At 32.6% G+C, this 16,701-nt stretch overlaps 2 protein-coding genes and 1 non-coding gene across 4 annotated transcripts; 1 reads left to right on the top strand and 2 right to left on the bottom strand.

The window, feature by feature from the left end:
* Positions 1–1,233: 1,233 nt before the first annotated feature.
* On the bottom strand, positions 1,234–1,428 carry LOC130495362 (U2 spliceosomal RNA). Its single transcript, XR_008934633.1, has one exon. It is a non-coding gene; the product is annotated as a U2 spliceosomal RNA (small nuclear RNA).
* A 621-nt stretch (positions 1,429–2,049) lies between these two features.
* Positions 2,050–5,833, bottom strand: LOC108805215 (transcription factor bHLH60). The gene is made up of 6 exons (XM_018577197.2): positions 5,044–5,833; positions 4,824–4,940; positions 4,672–4,737; positions 3,486–3,554; positions 3,275–3,346; positions 2,050–2,531 (listed from the first exon to the last, which is right to left on the bottom strand). Exons 1-6 carry the CDS (start codon positions 5,530–5,532, stop codon positions 2,247–2,249), a joined length of 1,098 nt encoding a protein of 365 aa, XP_018432699.1. The 5' UTR covers positions 5,533–5,833; the 3' UTR covers positions 2,050–2,246.
* A 6,706-nt stretch (positions 5,834–12,539) lies between these two features.
* On the top strand, positions 12,540–14,650 carry LOC108857194 (OVARIAN TUMOR DOMAIN-containing deubiquitinating enzyme 4). Of its 2 annotated transcripts, none has more exons than XM_018631146.2 (6): positions 12,540–12,763; positions 13,021–13,426; positions 13,517–13,638; positions 13,773–13,813; positions 13,951–14,049; positions 14,217–14,650. In XM_018631146.2, the coding sequence occupies exons 2-6, from the start codon at positions 13,024–13,026 to the stop codon at positions 14,392–14,394; spliced, it is 843 nt and encodes a 280-aa protein (XP_018486648.1). In that variant the 5' UTR covers positions 12,540–12,763; positions 13,021–13,023; the 3' UTR covers positions 14,395–14,650. The 2 variants fall into 2 exon arrangements, with proteins under 2 accessions (XP_018486648.1, XP_056866247.1); XM_057010267.1 differs by lacking the exon at positions 12,540–12,763 and adding an exon at positions 12,800–12,931.
* Positions 14,651–16,701: the final 2,051 nt, after the last annotated feature.

Raw genomic sequence — 16,701 nt, forward strand, 5'->3', positions numbered from 1 at the left:
GAGCACGGTGGCGAGGGCGACGGTTTGTTCGGAAATAGTGGAAGCGGGGGCGCTAGGGTTTAGAGGAATCGGCGGCGCTAGGGTTAGAAGAAGCTGCGGCGACAACGGTGAGAATGAAGTGAGATAGATAGCCGACGTTGAGAACGATGGTTGTTCGGAAATAGTGGGAATTCGAATCGCCTTTGATATCGCCGGTGAGAGAGAACTGTTAGGGTTTCTGTTCGCGGAAAATGAAAAAAAAAAAAAAAAATCACCTTATATATTGGGTAAATAATCCGGTTAGCTTTAAAAGTACATTGGTAAACTTTAAGGTTTGGTCCGGTTTAGACGACTTATTCTGGCTGATAATGTACATCAGACGACCTAATATTTAGTCGTCTGGGAACAGAAGACTAAATATTAAGTCGTCCAATACCCTAAAATGAACCCCTAAACTAAAATGACTAAATTAACTTACTAACCACGTTATAAAATCAAATTATACTTCAATAGTGTTTACTATACACAGAAATGAACACGCCTAGGTAATTTTAAAAATTTTCAAAAACGGTTTTAATGCTTTCCAAAATCTAACCCTAAGAACACATACAATACTACAACATATGTTGATGAAACATAAACTAAAGAATATCATGACTCACTACTTTCACTCATCTGGGCTGAAAACAATTGAAATTTGTTATATATTAATTTATATCTCTTAAGACATATGTTAATTACATAATTCCAATTTTTCACTTATCAAAATATTTTTTACAAAATTTTTAAATTATGTTTAAGAATAACTGTCCAGACGACTTAATTTAAAGTCGTCTGGACGACTTATTTTCAAGTCGTCTGTTTACAGACGACTTGCGAGGGGTAGAAACGTAAAAAAAAATCCGTTTTTTTGTTTGTTCACAAGGAGATAGTTGTAATTTCAATAGCCTTTTAGGTTACTTTTGCCTTTGACCCAAGTTGGGGTACTCTTTTGGGTTTGACTCCAAGTTTTGAGTCACAATTGGTAATTCTCCCTACATACTATGTTGTAAACTTTATTTTTGGTCAGATTCGCAATAATAAAAAGACGTGAGGCAAGACGGACGCATCTAACAGAGTGTTGTTAGATGCTATTGCAAACTTAGTTGTAAAATTTGTAATATTAAAAGCTTGTGGGTGAAACTAAAACACCATTGGAGCTAAGCCAACCAATTATCTCGTTTGCAATTTTTTTAATATTGGACTATAAAATTGGTGGGTTGAGCCGGCCCATACTGTAGTGTAAGGCATGAGCAACTCATGAAGGCCCAGATAGCAAGCTATCTTGATGGACTTTCTCCCTTAAAAAATACAATTAATATCGATCGGGCCGATGGCCCACATATCAGATATTAAACTGATAAGAACAGATACTACACTTGATCTTAGCCAAAAGGCCGAGAAAGGTATGATTTGATAGGGAAGCTTGGCTTCCTTTATATACTGTCTAGCTTATAACCACTGACTTGCATCTCACCGATGTGGGACACTCAAAATATCCTTTTCCCTATACGATAAATAAAACGACTACGTTTTCTCTACTAATTATTTTTTTTCTTAGTCGGTTCTTTGCCATTAGTCATATATATGGAAACGCTGACGTTTCGTTTACTAATTAATACACGATTACTCATGAGAAACAGACTTGAATGATCTTCCCTCTCATCCATGAACTTTTTCTCTAGCGTTGAGAGATCTGACAAAAGGAAGATCAAAAAGAAGATATCAAGAATTCTTCAAATCCTTCAGATACATGTACCTTCAACAAGACATTGTTTGTTTCACTGCTAGCAATAGATTCACTAAAAAAAGACGCAACATTTTGGCTTCTAATCACTTAAACATAGACGACACTTCCCTAAGAAGCTCATATCTTACATTTTGTAACCACCGCACCTATTTGCTCATCTTACAGCTTCACCTTCACCTTCCCATTGTGTCTCCACATTCGTGATACCAAACCTTATTGATAAGAAATGTGAGAGAGGAGAATCCAGTTCCTCAAGCACATACATATTTTAACTATCTACATTGTGAAAATCTGGTAAAAAAATAAGAAATAAATCATACACCAGTATTGTCTCTCTTAATCAAATAACTGACAGCTTCTTTAACAGATAAGCTAACTCTTATATATATATATTCTATAATTTTTATATATATGTGGAGAGTGAGAAACACAGCTTATATATACACATTCATAACCTACTGCATGCTTTCCCACAAACTCACATCTCCATTTTGACCTGGTTTGGGTGCAAACTAGCAGAACCCACCATCATATTTTCAGAAACAGCCATCAAAGTGGTGTGTTCATTGCCATGCCCTTGATCCTCTTCTCTTCCCCAAGCCGTCGGCTGGTTTAAGCCATCATAAGGCCATTGTTGTTGTGGTGGTGGTTGTTGCAGTTGCAGTTGCCGGTGATGAAAGGATTGTTCAGCCTCAGTGACTTGATGAGGCCAGGCTAGCTGCATTGCTGTTCCGTTGAAGCTCCCATCCATTAAAGAACCGCTCTGTGAAAGGACGCCAAACCAAGAAAAGATATCAGCTGAGGGATCATTCATTCATAGAGATCTTGATCTATAGTCAAAGAAGTCAGCTATTGTTATTACTTATTATTATCCTAAAAAAGAACAAGGCTTGATGAGAGGGACCCTGGCTATTTATTGGGTATGTACAAGCTGTAAGAAGAAAGAGAGAGAGCATTTATTAACCTTGGTCCAAAAGATTTTTGATGAATAAGATTAAAGTCTTCTACTGTAGATAGAATCCACAGGTGTTTGATTATGAGATTAGATAGGTGAAAAAGAAACAAGATAGTTGGAAGAGACCCATAGATTATTATTGAGGAATAAAATAATTTTTTTTTGCTTTTCAAATCATCAAAGCTCATCAATGTACAAACACATCCGACATAACTCACAGTAAGACACAGAGCAATGGTGGTCCGAGTTTTGACCCACTGAAGCTGTTTGTGTGTACAGTAATATTTTGCAAGGTGTGTGTGTTTGTGTATTTATTTTCTTTGAGTTCCATTCATAAGACTAGACGTTTATCTTCCTACGCCTTGCTCTAAAATGGTCTAAATTAATGTTTGTGTCAATTAATGTCCAAATCTTTCTTCTTTTTATGATATAAACTAGAAAAGCTACTCAGAGAGGTATGGTTTCTTTCCTATGGTTTTACTCAAATGAGAAACACATGCAGTGAGTAAACAAAGGATCAAGTATTGTGTGAGAGATTAGAAGATACTTACTTCTGAAGCCAATATGGTGTCGAGATTGAAGTCGATTCTGGGGTTTACTGCAGCAAGTCTCATTGATAGCATCTGTGGAACAAAAAGAATAAGTTAAACGTTAATGAGAATGTGGCACACAATTCTATTCATTTCGAAACTGTTCAGAGTCGACCTTTAAGGCTATTGTACAATATATATAGGAACAGAACTGGACCACGGAAAGTCTCACCTCCACTTGACGTTGTAAAGACTGAACATGGTTTATGATTTCATCCAGCACCAACGCAGTACCTTGAATCTGCGAGTCATAGACGTTAATGTAAGCTTAGGATTCGTATTAGGTACACATTTGCTTTTCGTTTTACACACAAACATGAGTTCCTTTCCTAAGCAGCTACTATATGTCTTAAGGTTATTCAATGTTTCAAAAGAGAATACACCAAGATTCCAAAATACACAAGAGAAATAAATCTAAAGCTAAACATAAATGATATCTCCAATCAATCACAATCAAACTTTACCACTTTCAAAACTAATCAGTACTCTAGTGGTTTCATGAAACAGTCAATCAATCAAGTCCTCCTCACAGCTCAACCAAAAAAAAAAGAATTACAAAAAGGCTGATGTTAGCATAACATCATCTCCACCAATAATTGCTGCTAACTCCTATTGATTTTTAATTACTTGTCTGGGAGGAGGAAGAGTGTCACATCCATGTTTCCAAACTAATTAGGTAAGTGGGACTCGAAACAATATCAACTTTTAAATAAAGGATCCTTTGCTTTTAATCGTCCTTCTAATAAGGAGTCATTGTCATTTTTTTCCTTGATAGATAGATACCCAACGTGTTAGAGACGATACTACCCTCTTCCCCCCGCCCACCTTCCCATAGAAAAGCTTGCAACTTTCTCTTCCCACTTATCAATGGACCCCAAAACACACACACTTTGATCTTGATCTTGATTTTACCCACCAATACATGTCCCCTAAACCCAAAACCTTAATGCCATATTACAGCTAGCATCTCCACTTCCTAAGGTCATTCTCTTCAATTATAGACTAATCAATCAAGCTCAATGAACACAACTTTGAGAAGAGGAAAAAAGAATTCGAGAAAAAGCCATCTCCAATCACGTCTGTGTGACTAGTTTTAACCTTAAAGCTTAAGAGTGTACCCTTTGAGATCTTTAAAGCCACTTTGGCACACCAGAAACCACTTTTTTCATTAAAAAAAAAAAGCAATTATGCAAATCCACTTTTTGAGTTACTTAATTAACCAAAAAGAAACTAAATCATCAAAAACTATACAATATTCTTACTTTTCAGGGTGAATTTATTAAGGAAATAATAAGTGAGTTAAGCACAAATGAAGAGCTAATGATTAATTAGGATATTCATTATCTTGAGAGACAAACCTTATCACAGCCTGGGACCAGTTCCTGTAGCAGCTTCATTCGTGCATTTATCTTCTCTCTTCTTGCCTATAATCCAAACATTAGTAATTAATTAGCGATTAATTAATCAATTGACTGATTAAGACCAAAAGTGTGTGAGGATGCAAAGTTACTCGTTCCGCTAAGCTATGGCTATCTGTTGCTTGACCACGGCGAGCTCTAACGTGAACATAAGGCAGCTTCTCGTTCTCTTCAGAGCTTTTGCTCTTCTTCTTCGCTGAGCCTTTCACCTAGACACGTTAGGGAACACGTGTCAGACAATCACTGGCTTGAATTGAATTGAATCGAATGTTAACAAAAAAAAAACATCAACGTGTGTGGTGTCTCACTCACCTTCTTGTCGACTTCTTTCCTCTTGCCACATCGATCGTTCTCCAAACGCCGAGATGACGAATCTGTCTCACCAGGCTCCGTCTTGACTCTATCCAGATTAGAATTAGAGTTAGAAGGCACCGAGCTCGTCGTGGTGGTCTCGCCGGAGACGTTTCCGTTTTGCAGCTGCTCGTTGGCCATCACCGAGAAGCGAGCTGCTCTCTCGAGGAGGAGTGAGTTAGAAGGAAAAGTCAATGCTCCGTAAGAGTGAAGAAGCGGCGGCGGCGGCGGTGGAGAGACGTCTAAGCCGATTCCGGCGACGGCCGTCTGAGAAGGAGACGGAGACGGATCGGTGAAATGGAGAAGCTCCACGGCTTGTGTAGGCGGAAGCTCGAGCAACGCCGTGAAACCACCGTCGCCGCCGCCGAGATGAAGTGATTCGAGCCCCGGTGGTTCCCGGCACGGCTCGACGGCGGCGGATCTAGCTCCGAAGGCGCCGGTCAGATCCATAAACGGTGGAATCTCAGGGAAACCCTTTAAGGAGAGAGAGAGAGAGAGTTTAGTAGATATTAAAGATTAGACTTTTGGTCAGTAAGTGAGAGCATATCACGGCGAAGAAAGGTGCATCAATGGCGGTCCAAAGAGTCTGACTTTGAGAAATCTCTTTTATCTTTCTCTCTCTCTAACGGAAGTTGTCTTGAAAGAGAGAGACTTGTCTTTCTCTGTCTTGTCTGAGAGAAAAAGGAAGAAGCTTTATTACTCCATAGCCAATTGAAGTAGGACGAAAGCAACGTTAGCTGTGGTAAGTGCGTCGGTTAAATAAAAGAAAGAGAGATATCAACTTTTGGTTATTGTATATGTACGGTACGGTTTTTTTTTTCAAAAATAATTTCGATGGATCCCAATGGATATTAGTTGGGCCTTTTGGGCTTTATCTGATCACTTTTTTTTACCTTGATTATCTCTAATATTTTAGTACATGATTTTTATAACAATTAATTTTTTTAATTATTGCATAGTATTATTGTAGATAATAATTTATTGGACGTACCATAGAGCGGTATATATTTAATCAAATTGGTAGATTTGATTTACTCTGCCGCAGGACCAGCCTGCTGTCTCTGACCTCTATCTTTTATTCAAATAAAATATGTTGAAAAAATATAAACTCAATAATTCGTCCTACCCATATATACATATTATTATTTGTAGTTAATGCCATAAACTGGAGATGTACAAGACCATGTACAATTATTATAATTATTAAAATTTTAATTTACACTTTTAATATTTCACATCATCTTCTATTTTTCCATATATTATAATAACATTTATTTTATTCTTATAATAATATTTTTATCTAATAAGTTTCAGTATTCTACTCCACTATTTATTTCATATTTTTTTACATTTATATTTCGTGAACAATAAAATTGAAAATACTTTTAAAAATTATAAAAACAGAAATTTCAAGAAGCCGTAATTTATTTATTTTATCACAAAACCTACATTTTATCCACAAAAGATTATTTTCTTAAAACAATGATAATTTTATAATTAAACAAATATTTTCTGTATCCAAATCAAACCACAACATAAGAAAATTTAATTTCGATATAATTTATTATTACAAAAAATACTATTTGAAATAAAATAATTGATCTCAAATAAATTAGGGGTGTAAGAAACGAGCAAATTAACACTATAGGTCCCATGTTTCATCAAAAAAAATTGTTTCAAATAAATATCATTGTAAGTCCCACACCAAACAATTTCAATATATTGAATACATTTAACAAAAAATAATCCACTTTTTTTTGCAACATATCCATTATTCAACCTTTGAAAGTTGTATTTAACAAACTCATTATACGCGTAACACGTATGGTCTAAAATTCTCTTCTCATAGACACTGATTTCAGTGTAAATGGAAATCTTAAACTTTTTAAAAGTATTCATTTCATTTTTTTAAAATACTTTTCGAAATTTACATATATATCAAAATTATCAATATATTATTTAAATTTATTATTTCTAGTAACATTTCAGAAATATAATTTCAATTAATGTCATTTAAAATATATAATTTACAATTAAATGTATTTTTGAAATAACTTTTTCCTAAATGTAAATTTTTGAAATAAAAGAGTAATTTTTTTTAAGTTAACCAACTGGATTAGACTAGCAATGCTTGATGGATAATCCCAATGCGGTAAACCAGCAACGCAGTTTGATTTTCATTTGCCACTCAAACTAGCATTATATCACAAGAATACATGGAATGTTGTGAGATTCGTGAGACTAATCAGTGGACATTGGTAGTAGTATCTCCAAAGTTATCAAAATAAAAGGGAAAGTGAAATAGTTTTTATTTTTATCAAACGGAGAGTGAAATAGTTTTGTTGACTTGTTAAATCGGGTGAATAATTTTTCAATAATAACTCTAGCTACCTTGCTTTTAGCATATAGCCCGAGTAAAAACTGTAATTATACCTCCAAAAAAAACTGTAATAACCTGAGTCTCTTGGATGATTGTCGCGAGATTAGACTAAGTTCTGAAGATTTTGGAAAAGTTGTGGAAGATAGAACGATCTTTTTTAAATGTTATTAAGATTCATTAAAAAGTATATGAGCTTAATAGTCTTTTTAATTAATTAATTAAAACGATATAGATTTGTAAGTTTGTATATCTTATTTAGATATATATATATATATACATTTAACTTTCTTGTAAAATATAATTCATCTAAGATAATTCGGATATTTGATGATGGATCTCAAAATCCACTTAAAATAAGATATTCAATTTCTATGAAATATATAATAATAATATTATTAGGAATGAATATAGACTCTTGACTAATTATGAAAAGTGTTTGTTTTATTGATAATGTATGAAGATACAATTATAGAGAATCATTAGTATTGATAAACAATGGTGCTCACAGATATTAAGAGGGTGTCAGTGGAACTTACATTTATATAGATTTATATAGAGTTGTATCCCGCTTGGGGAGTACGTTCGTAAGAATGAAATTCAAAGGAATTGACGGGAGTCCGCACAAACGGTGGAGCTGTTGATTCTAAAAGTTGAGAGATTTGTTAAATTTGAAAAGAGTTATAGAAAATTTTGTATATTATGAAAATCTATGAAAATAAAGTAACGTAATGTTTTAAGAATCCAATGGAGACATGTAGTATTCTTAAAATATTGTTTATGAGTTAAAATATCAAGAATTCAACTGTCAATAACACTTACGTTAATATATCTGTAGAATCATTAAAATCTAATTTTTTTGAATAACAAATGATTTTCTATAAAATTAGAGAATCAATAAACCAATAACACAAGATTTTAATGAGAATATGAGAATTTATAAACCAATAACACTAGATCTGAAAATTCTAAAAATCATTATAAATCCAATCCCCACTAACACTCCCTAGGAGTATAAGTTAACCATCGGATAATTCAGATCCTTTTGTTAATGTCTTTGATCTCTCTTTTATAAGTTTCTCGGAGTAAGTCTTAACGGTAACCTGATCTTCAGAGAATATCATGTCTTGTTATGGTCATCTTCGATGCTTTGGCATTCGTTATGTTATGGTTTGCATATGTCAACTTGGTATGAATCATTCCCCTAGCTTAGAAAGGTTTCAATAACCTGTGTAGACTGATCATTTTTTTCATACTCTGATAATGTTGGATCGGATTCTTAGATTTTGTTAACATTTGATTTCTAAAATTTTGGCTACTAAATTTAAAAATCGTAATCATCATATCAGTTTGCCACTAGTTTAAATTATCTTTTATTAGTATATTTAAAATATATATATTTCTTTTTTTCAAAAAAATTATGTCTTACAGATGTTGTTTAAAATATATATATTTTTAATGTACTTTTATTAGATAACAAAGGTTAATTGTAAATTTTAAAAGAAATTTTATTTAGTAACTTTACTTGCTTTAAATTATATAAAATAGATAATTATGTAAATCAATTTACTTATACTCAAAATTAATACGTTTTTCATATGTGTGAGAACTTTATAACATACATTCTAAAAACAGATAGAATATATAGTTGACATGTTTTATTTATGGAAATCAGGTGAGTAAACTCAGACAACCAACGCTAAATCCCAAAAGAAACATTTGAATTAATAAGTCAAACATTTTTTTGTATCACAATCTAGCAGTTGATACACTAGTAGTGTTAGTGTATCGTACTAGTTAGTTACACGTGTTTATTTTATAAGATGAGAAGTTAAATATTGCGATATTGGAGAATTTTTTAGCAATCTTAAATCGATTTCATCACCTTGTTGTATAAGGTTTGGTGTAGTAGTAAAGTCTCAATCAAAGAGGGAAAGTACATAAAATCGTTTTGGGCATTTCCAATTTGGCAACGTTACTTACTCTCCAACGTCCATTGCCCCTTTAGGTTGATGTGTGGAGTTTGTAGCATATCTTTAACGAGTTATTCTTGGGTTCACCTCTAGAGTGAACATAGAGATTCACCCAACCAATAGAAATCACTCATTTCACAATTGATATCTTTTAAATAAGGAAACAAAATATTGTCAAGTTATTTTATGTTTTAAAATAAATAAAATAAAAACAAATATAAATAATAGTAGTTACAAAAAGTAATTTAAAAAATATATTTTAACATTTTCAAAGAATAAAATAAACCCTAAATCATAAACCCTAAACCTTTGCATATACCCTAAACCCTTGGGTATACCCTAAACCCTTGGGTATATGCTAAACCCTTGGATAATCTTAAACTCTAAATCCTAAACTCTAGTATATGCAAAAAAAATTATATATTTTAACGCCGTCATCGAAATATTAAACCCTAAATCCTAAACTCTAATATCCTAAACTTTTTTTAGGATTAAGAATTTAGTATTTTTAAGATTTAATGTTTAATGTTTTTAATTTAAATTTTAGAGTGTAGGCTTAGTGTTTTGATGACGGATTTAAAATATTTTTATTTTTTTTTGCATATATTACTATTTTTATTTATTTTTAACATTTTTATTTTAAAAACATAATATAACTTGATAATATTTTGTTTCCTTATTTAAAAGATATCAATTGTGAAATGAGTGATTCCTATTGGTTGGGTGAACCTCTAGGTTCACTCTAGGGGTGAACCCAAGAATAAGTCATCTTTAACCAACCAAACACGTACGTATTACATACACATATTTACACATTATTCTATATTTGTGAAATATGTGGAAGCATACGGCACTGTTTATGTTTTTAGTTGATTATATATTGAATCAACAGAATATGAAATATGCTACAATCTTCATCAATGGATTGATCAGAAAGTTTATGTTTTGCTAGCCTATAACAAGCAGCTTTTATTATACCAACATTCATTTTGAGCTTATTTCTCTTTTCTAGTATCATATCACTATACATTTATCAAAATTAATCTTATGATAATACAACAGAAAGCAAGCAAGATTTTTGTGTGCATATTACTCTTTAGCAGATCACAACATTTGAAGATCATGGTTTAACTAAGATGATGGATATAGATAAGACCACATATATTTTTCAACTGATTTATCATATGCTATTACTTTTGTAAGAGATATTACATAAACGACTTTACAGCTAACAATTTTATATGTTTTAGGCTGATTCTCATTTAACTATTTTAAATTTTAAGCTGTCTTATGAGGATGAGAATATATTTTTAACCGTTTCGTTTGCACCATGTTAAAAATATATATAAGTTTTTCGTTAATCTGACAATTATTTAATAAATCATTTTTGTAGAATTTGAAACCCAATTTTTTAATAAAAACACTAATATATCATAAGTCAACTATCGAATTAAACGAGTTTTTATAACCACAAAATATTTTGAGAAGTATTTGTGACAAATGAGAAAAACAAAATGCTTAGTAACTATATGATAATTATTTTATAAGTAACAACTACTATATCATTAGTTTATACTTGGATGATGGATCAATACTCAATAGTTTTTTTTTTTTTTTTGTAAACATCAATACTCAATAGTTAGGTAAGGGATAGTTAAACCTATAAAAGTTCATTGAGTATATATATACTTGAATATGGACGAAGAAGATACAATCTCTAACTTTTTAGTGGTATATGTTTACACACGTAAAATGAATGTTGTATACACACGTAAGGTTCGTAGTACCCACGATAAATACAAGTTTGGGCAACATACAAGTACTACGTATATGTATAAAACTATAAATTTTGACACAATGTTCGATACTGATACAGTGATATGTATAGCATATACGTTACAGGTAACGAGTGATTCAAAATAAAACACTTATACCAATCATTGTCCAGTTGATAGTTTTGTTGGACTCAAACTGATGTTCACATGACTGTAGTCTCTACATTTAGTATTCATCTTTAAAAGATCGAAAACTCCACTTTCAGATGCATTAATTTAAAATACAACTTTTTTATGCATTACTTTTATCATTTATTTTGCAAAGATAAACCTAATTGAGTGTCAACATAAAGACACGTAAAATTAAAAAGTATATATTTTACCCGATTTTCAGTTCACAAAGTCCATTCAGAGTTTTTTTGAGACATTACTGGCCTGGTCCCATCGTACACAATGGACTCAACATATCTAGTTGCAGTGGTAGCTTACGAATGTTTAACCAGCTCTTTCAACATACGCGGGCCCATAAGATAAGGACTAAACAATGTGGGCCCTTAAGATAATGACCACAAAAATGACTTGTGATCAATTTGGGCCCACATGAAAACCATCGAAGATAGAGATAATCCCCTGTGAACCCCGAAGGCCAGAGGGCGTAGTGAGAGGTCCCACTGAACAAGTTGCACGGCGAGTGATGTGTTGGGTCTAAATGGGCCGTGAAAACGAGAGATATAGAGGGCCCAGCTCATTCATTGCTTGCCAGAGTCCTTTGTGTGTACCACAAATGGCAAGCTGTTAGCGGTACACTGACTGCAATGCTTGCCGGTTTATGAAAAGTTTTCTGACACGACAAGCTTTTTTGGGTTACAAGATATTAATAGAAACAAATGGCTACGAGTCGTTGTTCATACTTTCTCCACTTTTGTTTCAAAAATAATCAGCACAATTTTAAAAGAACAATAAGGCATTCAGTGCTCTTCAAATTTATATTAATATTTTTGTTAAATTATTGACACCGAGATTTTACTACATTCTTTTCATTTCTTCAGAATTATGAAAAATCATTTTACTCTCTATTTTGATGAGGAACTAATTGAACAAAAATATTTATTTAAATCTCAAAATGTTATTCATTATTTTATAATGTTTGGTTTAATATGGACCATTTCGAAACTTACGTATATTACTTTTCTACAGTATTTACTAAACTATTCGTATCCACATTATAAGTGAAAGAGACGACATCAACTATATAGAGCGACAGCCCAATACCAATAGTAGGCCCAATATTCGGCCCAAACAAGCTAGTAATGAGATTGAGTAAAGCGATTTTGTTCGGTGCCTGCAACAGACGATGATGCTTCTCGCGTGTCTCTCGACTTGTGTTCTCTTGCCAGTTAAAGATTCGATGAGACCTCTGCAGTAGAAGAATCAAAAAAAAATTCAGCTTGTTTCAATCCAATTCCAACCTCGTACACTACACTAATCAAACATCGGTTTCTTACTCTTGTCGAAAAATAATCCGAGTTAGTTGCAATTAACACCCCTTTCTTCAGGTATACTTTGCTTAACGACCTTGTAATCCTCCGTTTCACTCCTCTCACGTGTTTCTTCTCTCTTTGCTTCACGCTTACGCAACTGTTATCATTCTCTCTGCGTTTATTCACATCCTCTGCCTTCCTCTGTTTTTTTTTCTAATTCTCGAAGTGGATTTTGCCAATTAAGTAATTAATTTTTTTTTTCGATTCTTGAAGTAAGTTTTGCTATAAAGTAATGATTTTTATTTTCTCTCTCACTGCCTTCCTCTGTATAGGTGATGATGAGTTGTTATTCTCCAATCACAACATGTTCTAGGAATGTTATCTACATCAAAAGGCAATTAGGGACTCACCTCTCTCAAGGATCATACAAGTTCCGAACTCACAGTCTTTCCTCAGGTGTATCGGTCTCTAACAGACAACCTTGTAGCTGGTCGGTATTGATTAGTCGATCAACTGGTCCTAAAGGAAAGCTCGAAGCTTCTTTCTTGAGCCCTGACTCGAAAATGTCTGGAAGAAACCTTTATTGGTGTTCGAGATTTGCTTACACAGGTGTGATTGTCAGCTTGCTTGTTTGTTGTTCTTCGACTCCTCAATCAACGTGTGCAGATGCTTCGAAGGGTAAAGATGATGATCACAGCAAGAATGGGAAGAGAGTTTATAAAGATTACTCTGTCACTGGTAAAGTGTATAATATGATAGTAATCAAGTTTGGTCACTTTTTTTATCTTTTGTTTTGTTTTTTATGTGGGAAACGGTAATGATTTGTAGGTATACCTGGAGATGGTAGATGTTTGTTTCGGTCAGTGGCTCATGGGTTTTGCTTACGTTCTGGTAAACCTTCTCCGAGTGAGAAGGTACAGAGAGAACTCGCTGATGAGTTACGTGCAAGAGTGAGTAGATCTAGTTAAAGAGTTTTTATTTCTCATATGGTTTTTGTTTGGTACATTCTCGTAACAAAGCCAATGTTTTTTTTTGTTACATTTTAAAAACACATTCATGAGCTATATCTTGTATGTGGTGATAGGTTGCTGATGAATTTATCAATAGAAGACAAGAAACAGAATGGTTAGTCTTTTCCTCATTGCATCATTCCCTTCAACCATTGATTCGTGGACCGTTCACTACTGGTGTTACTGAGATCATAACATCTTTTAACTATTAGAGTTATTGGCACTTACTAATGTTGATGTAACTCTCATCAGGTTTGTAGAAGGAGATTTTGACACATACGTGAGTCAAATTCGGAAGTCACATGTGTGGGGAGGTGAACCTGAACTCTTCATGGCTTCACACGTCCTCCAGTAAACTTTCTCTCCTCCTCTTCCTTTCATGTGCATGTTTTCAGCTTCTTATAAGCATTCTTGATTACAAAAAAAAAAAAAAACAAGCGGAGCATAGTGCTGAAATAATCTCCAAAAGATTGTTGTCTTTTTGTTAGAAACATGAGCATGCGTTTTGATGATCACAGGATGCCAATCACAGTGTATATGAAGGACGAAAAGGCTGGAGGATTGATAACCATAGCGGAATACGGTCAAGAATACAGTAAAGAAGATCCGATACGGGTCCTATACCATGGTTTTGGTCACTACGACGCTCTCTTGATACACGAGTGTAAAGCTCCAACTCACAAGTCCAAACTCTAGCAATGCCAAAAGGCATGGAAAGTTTTCTTGTTTTTGAATCTTGAATCGTATGAATTGGCGGAAGTACCCTCCGTTAGTTGTTGTTGTAGACAGCAAGTGGGATCTTCACATGCATCTTTGTGTTGGTAACTTTTGTCAGGTGGTGATGATTTTATCTTATCTTTTTCTGACCCAACCACCAATCTATATAGACATGTCTTGTAGAATTTTACCCTTTTATGTACTTTATACTTCAAAATTTGAATAAAATTTCAAATAATATGTTTGTTTCTAATCATAGCTTGTGGTGCCACACATTATCAAATCGAGATAATACAAAAGTTCTCAATGTTTGTGGGCACTCCTGAAAATATGGTCAGTGTGCTAAGTGTTATCGGTAACACTGTTGTGGCTGTAATGAAAGGATTAAAAGGCTGAATAAAAGACTAATGCTATGGATACCATATCCCCTTACTATTATTTGAGGAGACCACTTATGAAAATAACCTTTTGCCCATGTGTTTATTACATGTGTGTCATTTTCTATGTGGCATCTCCACATTTCATCTTACACCAATTTTTCAAAAGCCCATCCTTGCCTAGAACATTTACATCTCATGCCATTGTAGTGCACATATGTTATAATCAATGCTTTTGATGTGCTATACGTGATGTACATATAGTTAATGTCGAACAGATTTTCTCTTATATAAAACTTTTTTATGTTTATAAATTCTTGCTCGCAGGAAATGTTCTACGTATTATAACTTTTATATTATACCCAATGTTTTTTTATGTATATATATATTATACCCAATGCTTTTTATGTATATATATAAATTTTATGTTAGTATCAGCATTATAACTTCTATCCAAGAACATATATATATTAAACTTTTGTATGTTTATAAAATATTCGATCCAAGAACATATATATATATATATATATATATATATATATATTTTTGATCCTAGAATATATATATTTATATTTTTGATCCTATATTTTTGTTAATATTACTTTTGTCACAACCACAATTCACCTCACAACTTTTTTGAAAAAACCCTCTTCAATCTAGGCTAATTACATATCATGCCATTACAATTAATATATAGTATATGTTTCATTTTATGCATATTCACTAAAGACAAACAATGAAATTTAATGAGTTGCTAAATCAGGAAAATATCAATATTGTCACTAATTATATTTTTCGGTTATTATTTAACCATTTTTTAAAAAAAATTGGATACTCGAGATCAATAAAACAAAATGAATTAGTTGTGGGTGTCTTTTCTGTTTCTTTCAAAAAATGTTTTAAGACAATGGAAACTTTGGATTGATTTCCGGAACGTGAAATTTATTGTTTATATTATATACAATATTTTGAGTACTCTAATCATTGAGAGTTTGAGTTTACACTATTTTATAAAATGTTAAGTCAATGTATAATGTTTTCAGAACCATGATTACAAAGATAACTTCAAAACTAAAATAATATTCGTAAATTATTAACATTTATAATCGTCAGCCACTTTTCGGGATTTCAATTATGTTTGAGTCAATGAATTATATTTACGTGAATCAAAAATAAACTTAATGAAGTAAATCTTGGTGTCAAGTCAAATATTAGTCATAAAATTTGAGTCAATCAATCATATATGAGATTTCAATTATGTTTAGTCTATATTGTATTCTTTCCTATTTTAGAGCTAGACTGATGTAGAAACGTAAATCACATGCTGAAAATGATCACAATAACAACAGCAACATTATGACAAGCTTTCACAGTAAAGTAATTTTATCAATCAATTATATTCGATATTTCAATTATGGTAGTCTATTATATTCTTATTCATGTTTTCTAAAATTTATGGAATTCGACAAATGTTAACGTACTTTTTGTTTTACAGTTTCGGCAAATTAATTGGGGAAAAGGTAATTTATTATATTTTTTAAAACCGGTTGAGATAATATTATCTGTATATTTTTTTAATTTTTTTTATCATGATAAGGTCGATTCAAGAATTTGACTAACATTTGAGCCTAATGATGTTCTAGAAATTGATGCTTTCAGAAAGAGATAATATATTTCACTTAATTACTTCCCATTTATAATTCTTTGTAATTTGATAAGTTTATATTCTTTGTTATGTTCTTTATAGGATTGCAAACGGAGAGTTTTGAAGATACTTTCCACATCAGTTGTTGTTATTGATTGATTTTCTGCGAAACTTTTTTTTAAGTTCTACTTTTCATAATTTATTATTATAATGTCTACGTTTTGTTTTTTTATGGCAGCAATAATTGGATTCTCTATTTTAATC

The sequence above is a fragment of the Raphanus sativus genome, chromosome 5, assembly GCF_000801105.2.
Source record: "Raphanus sativus cultivar WK10039 chromosome 5, ASM80110v3, whole genome shotgun sequence".
Lineage (NCBI taxonomy): Eukaryota > Viridiplantae > Streptophyta > Magnoliopsida > Brassicales > Brassicaceae > Raphanus > Raphanus sativus.

What these genes read in the sequence shown, in the direction of transcription:
- LOC108805215 (XM_018577197.2), bottom strand. Translation starts at nt 5,532, where the DNA reads ATGGATCTGACCGGCGCCTTCGGAGCTAGATCCGCCGCCGTCGAGCCG. An exon ending in TGGTCCCAGGCTGTGATAAG is followed by an intron (nt 3,555 to 4,671) that starts GTTTGTCTCTCA and finishes TATGACTCGCAG; the next exon opens with ATTCAAGGTACTGCGTTGGT. An exon ending in ACACCATATTGGCTTCAGAA is followed by an intron (nt 2,532 to 3,274) that starts GTAAGTATCTTC and finishes GTCCTTTCACAG; the next exon opens with AGCGGTTCTTTAATGGATGG.
- LOC108857194 (XM_018631146.2), top strand. Translation starts at nt 13,024, where the DNA reads ATGATGAGTTGTTATTCTCCAATCACAACATGTTCTAGGAATGTTATC. An exon ending in AGAAGACAAGAAACAGAATG is followed by an intron (nt 13,814 to 13,950) that starts GTTAGTCTTTTC and finishes AACTCTCATCAG; the next exon opens with GTTTGTAGAAGGAGATTTTG. An exon ending in ATGGCTTCACACGTCCTCCA is followed by an intron (nt 14,050 to 14,216) that starts GTAAACTTTCTC and finishes TGATGATCACAG; the next exon opens with GATGCCAATCACAGTGTATA.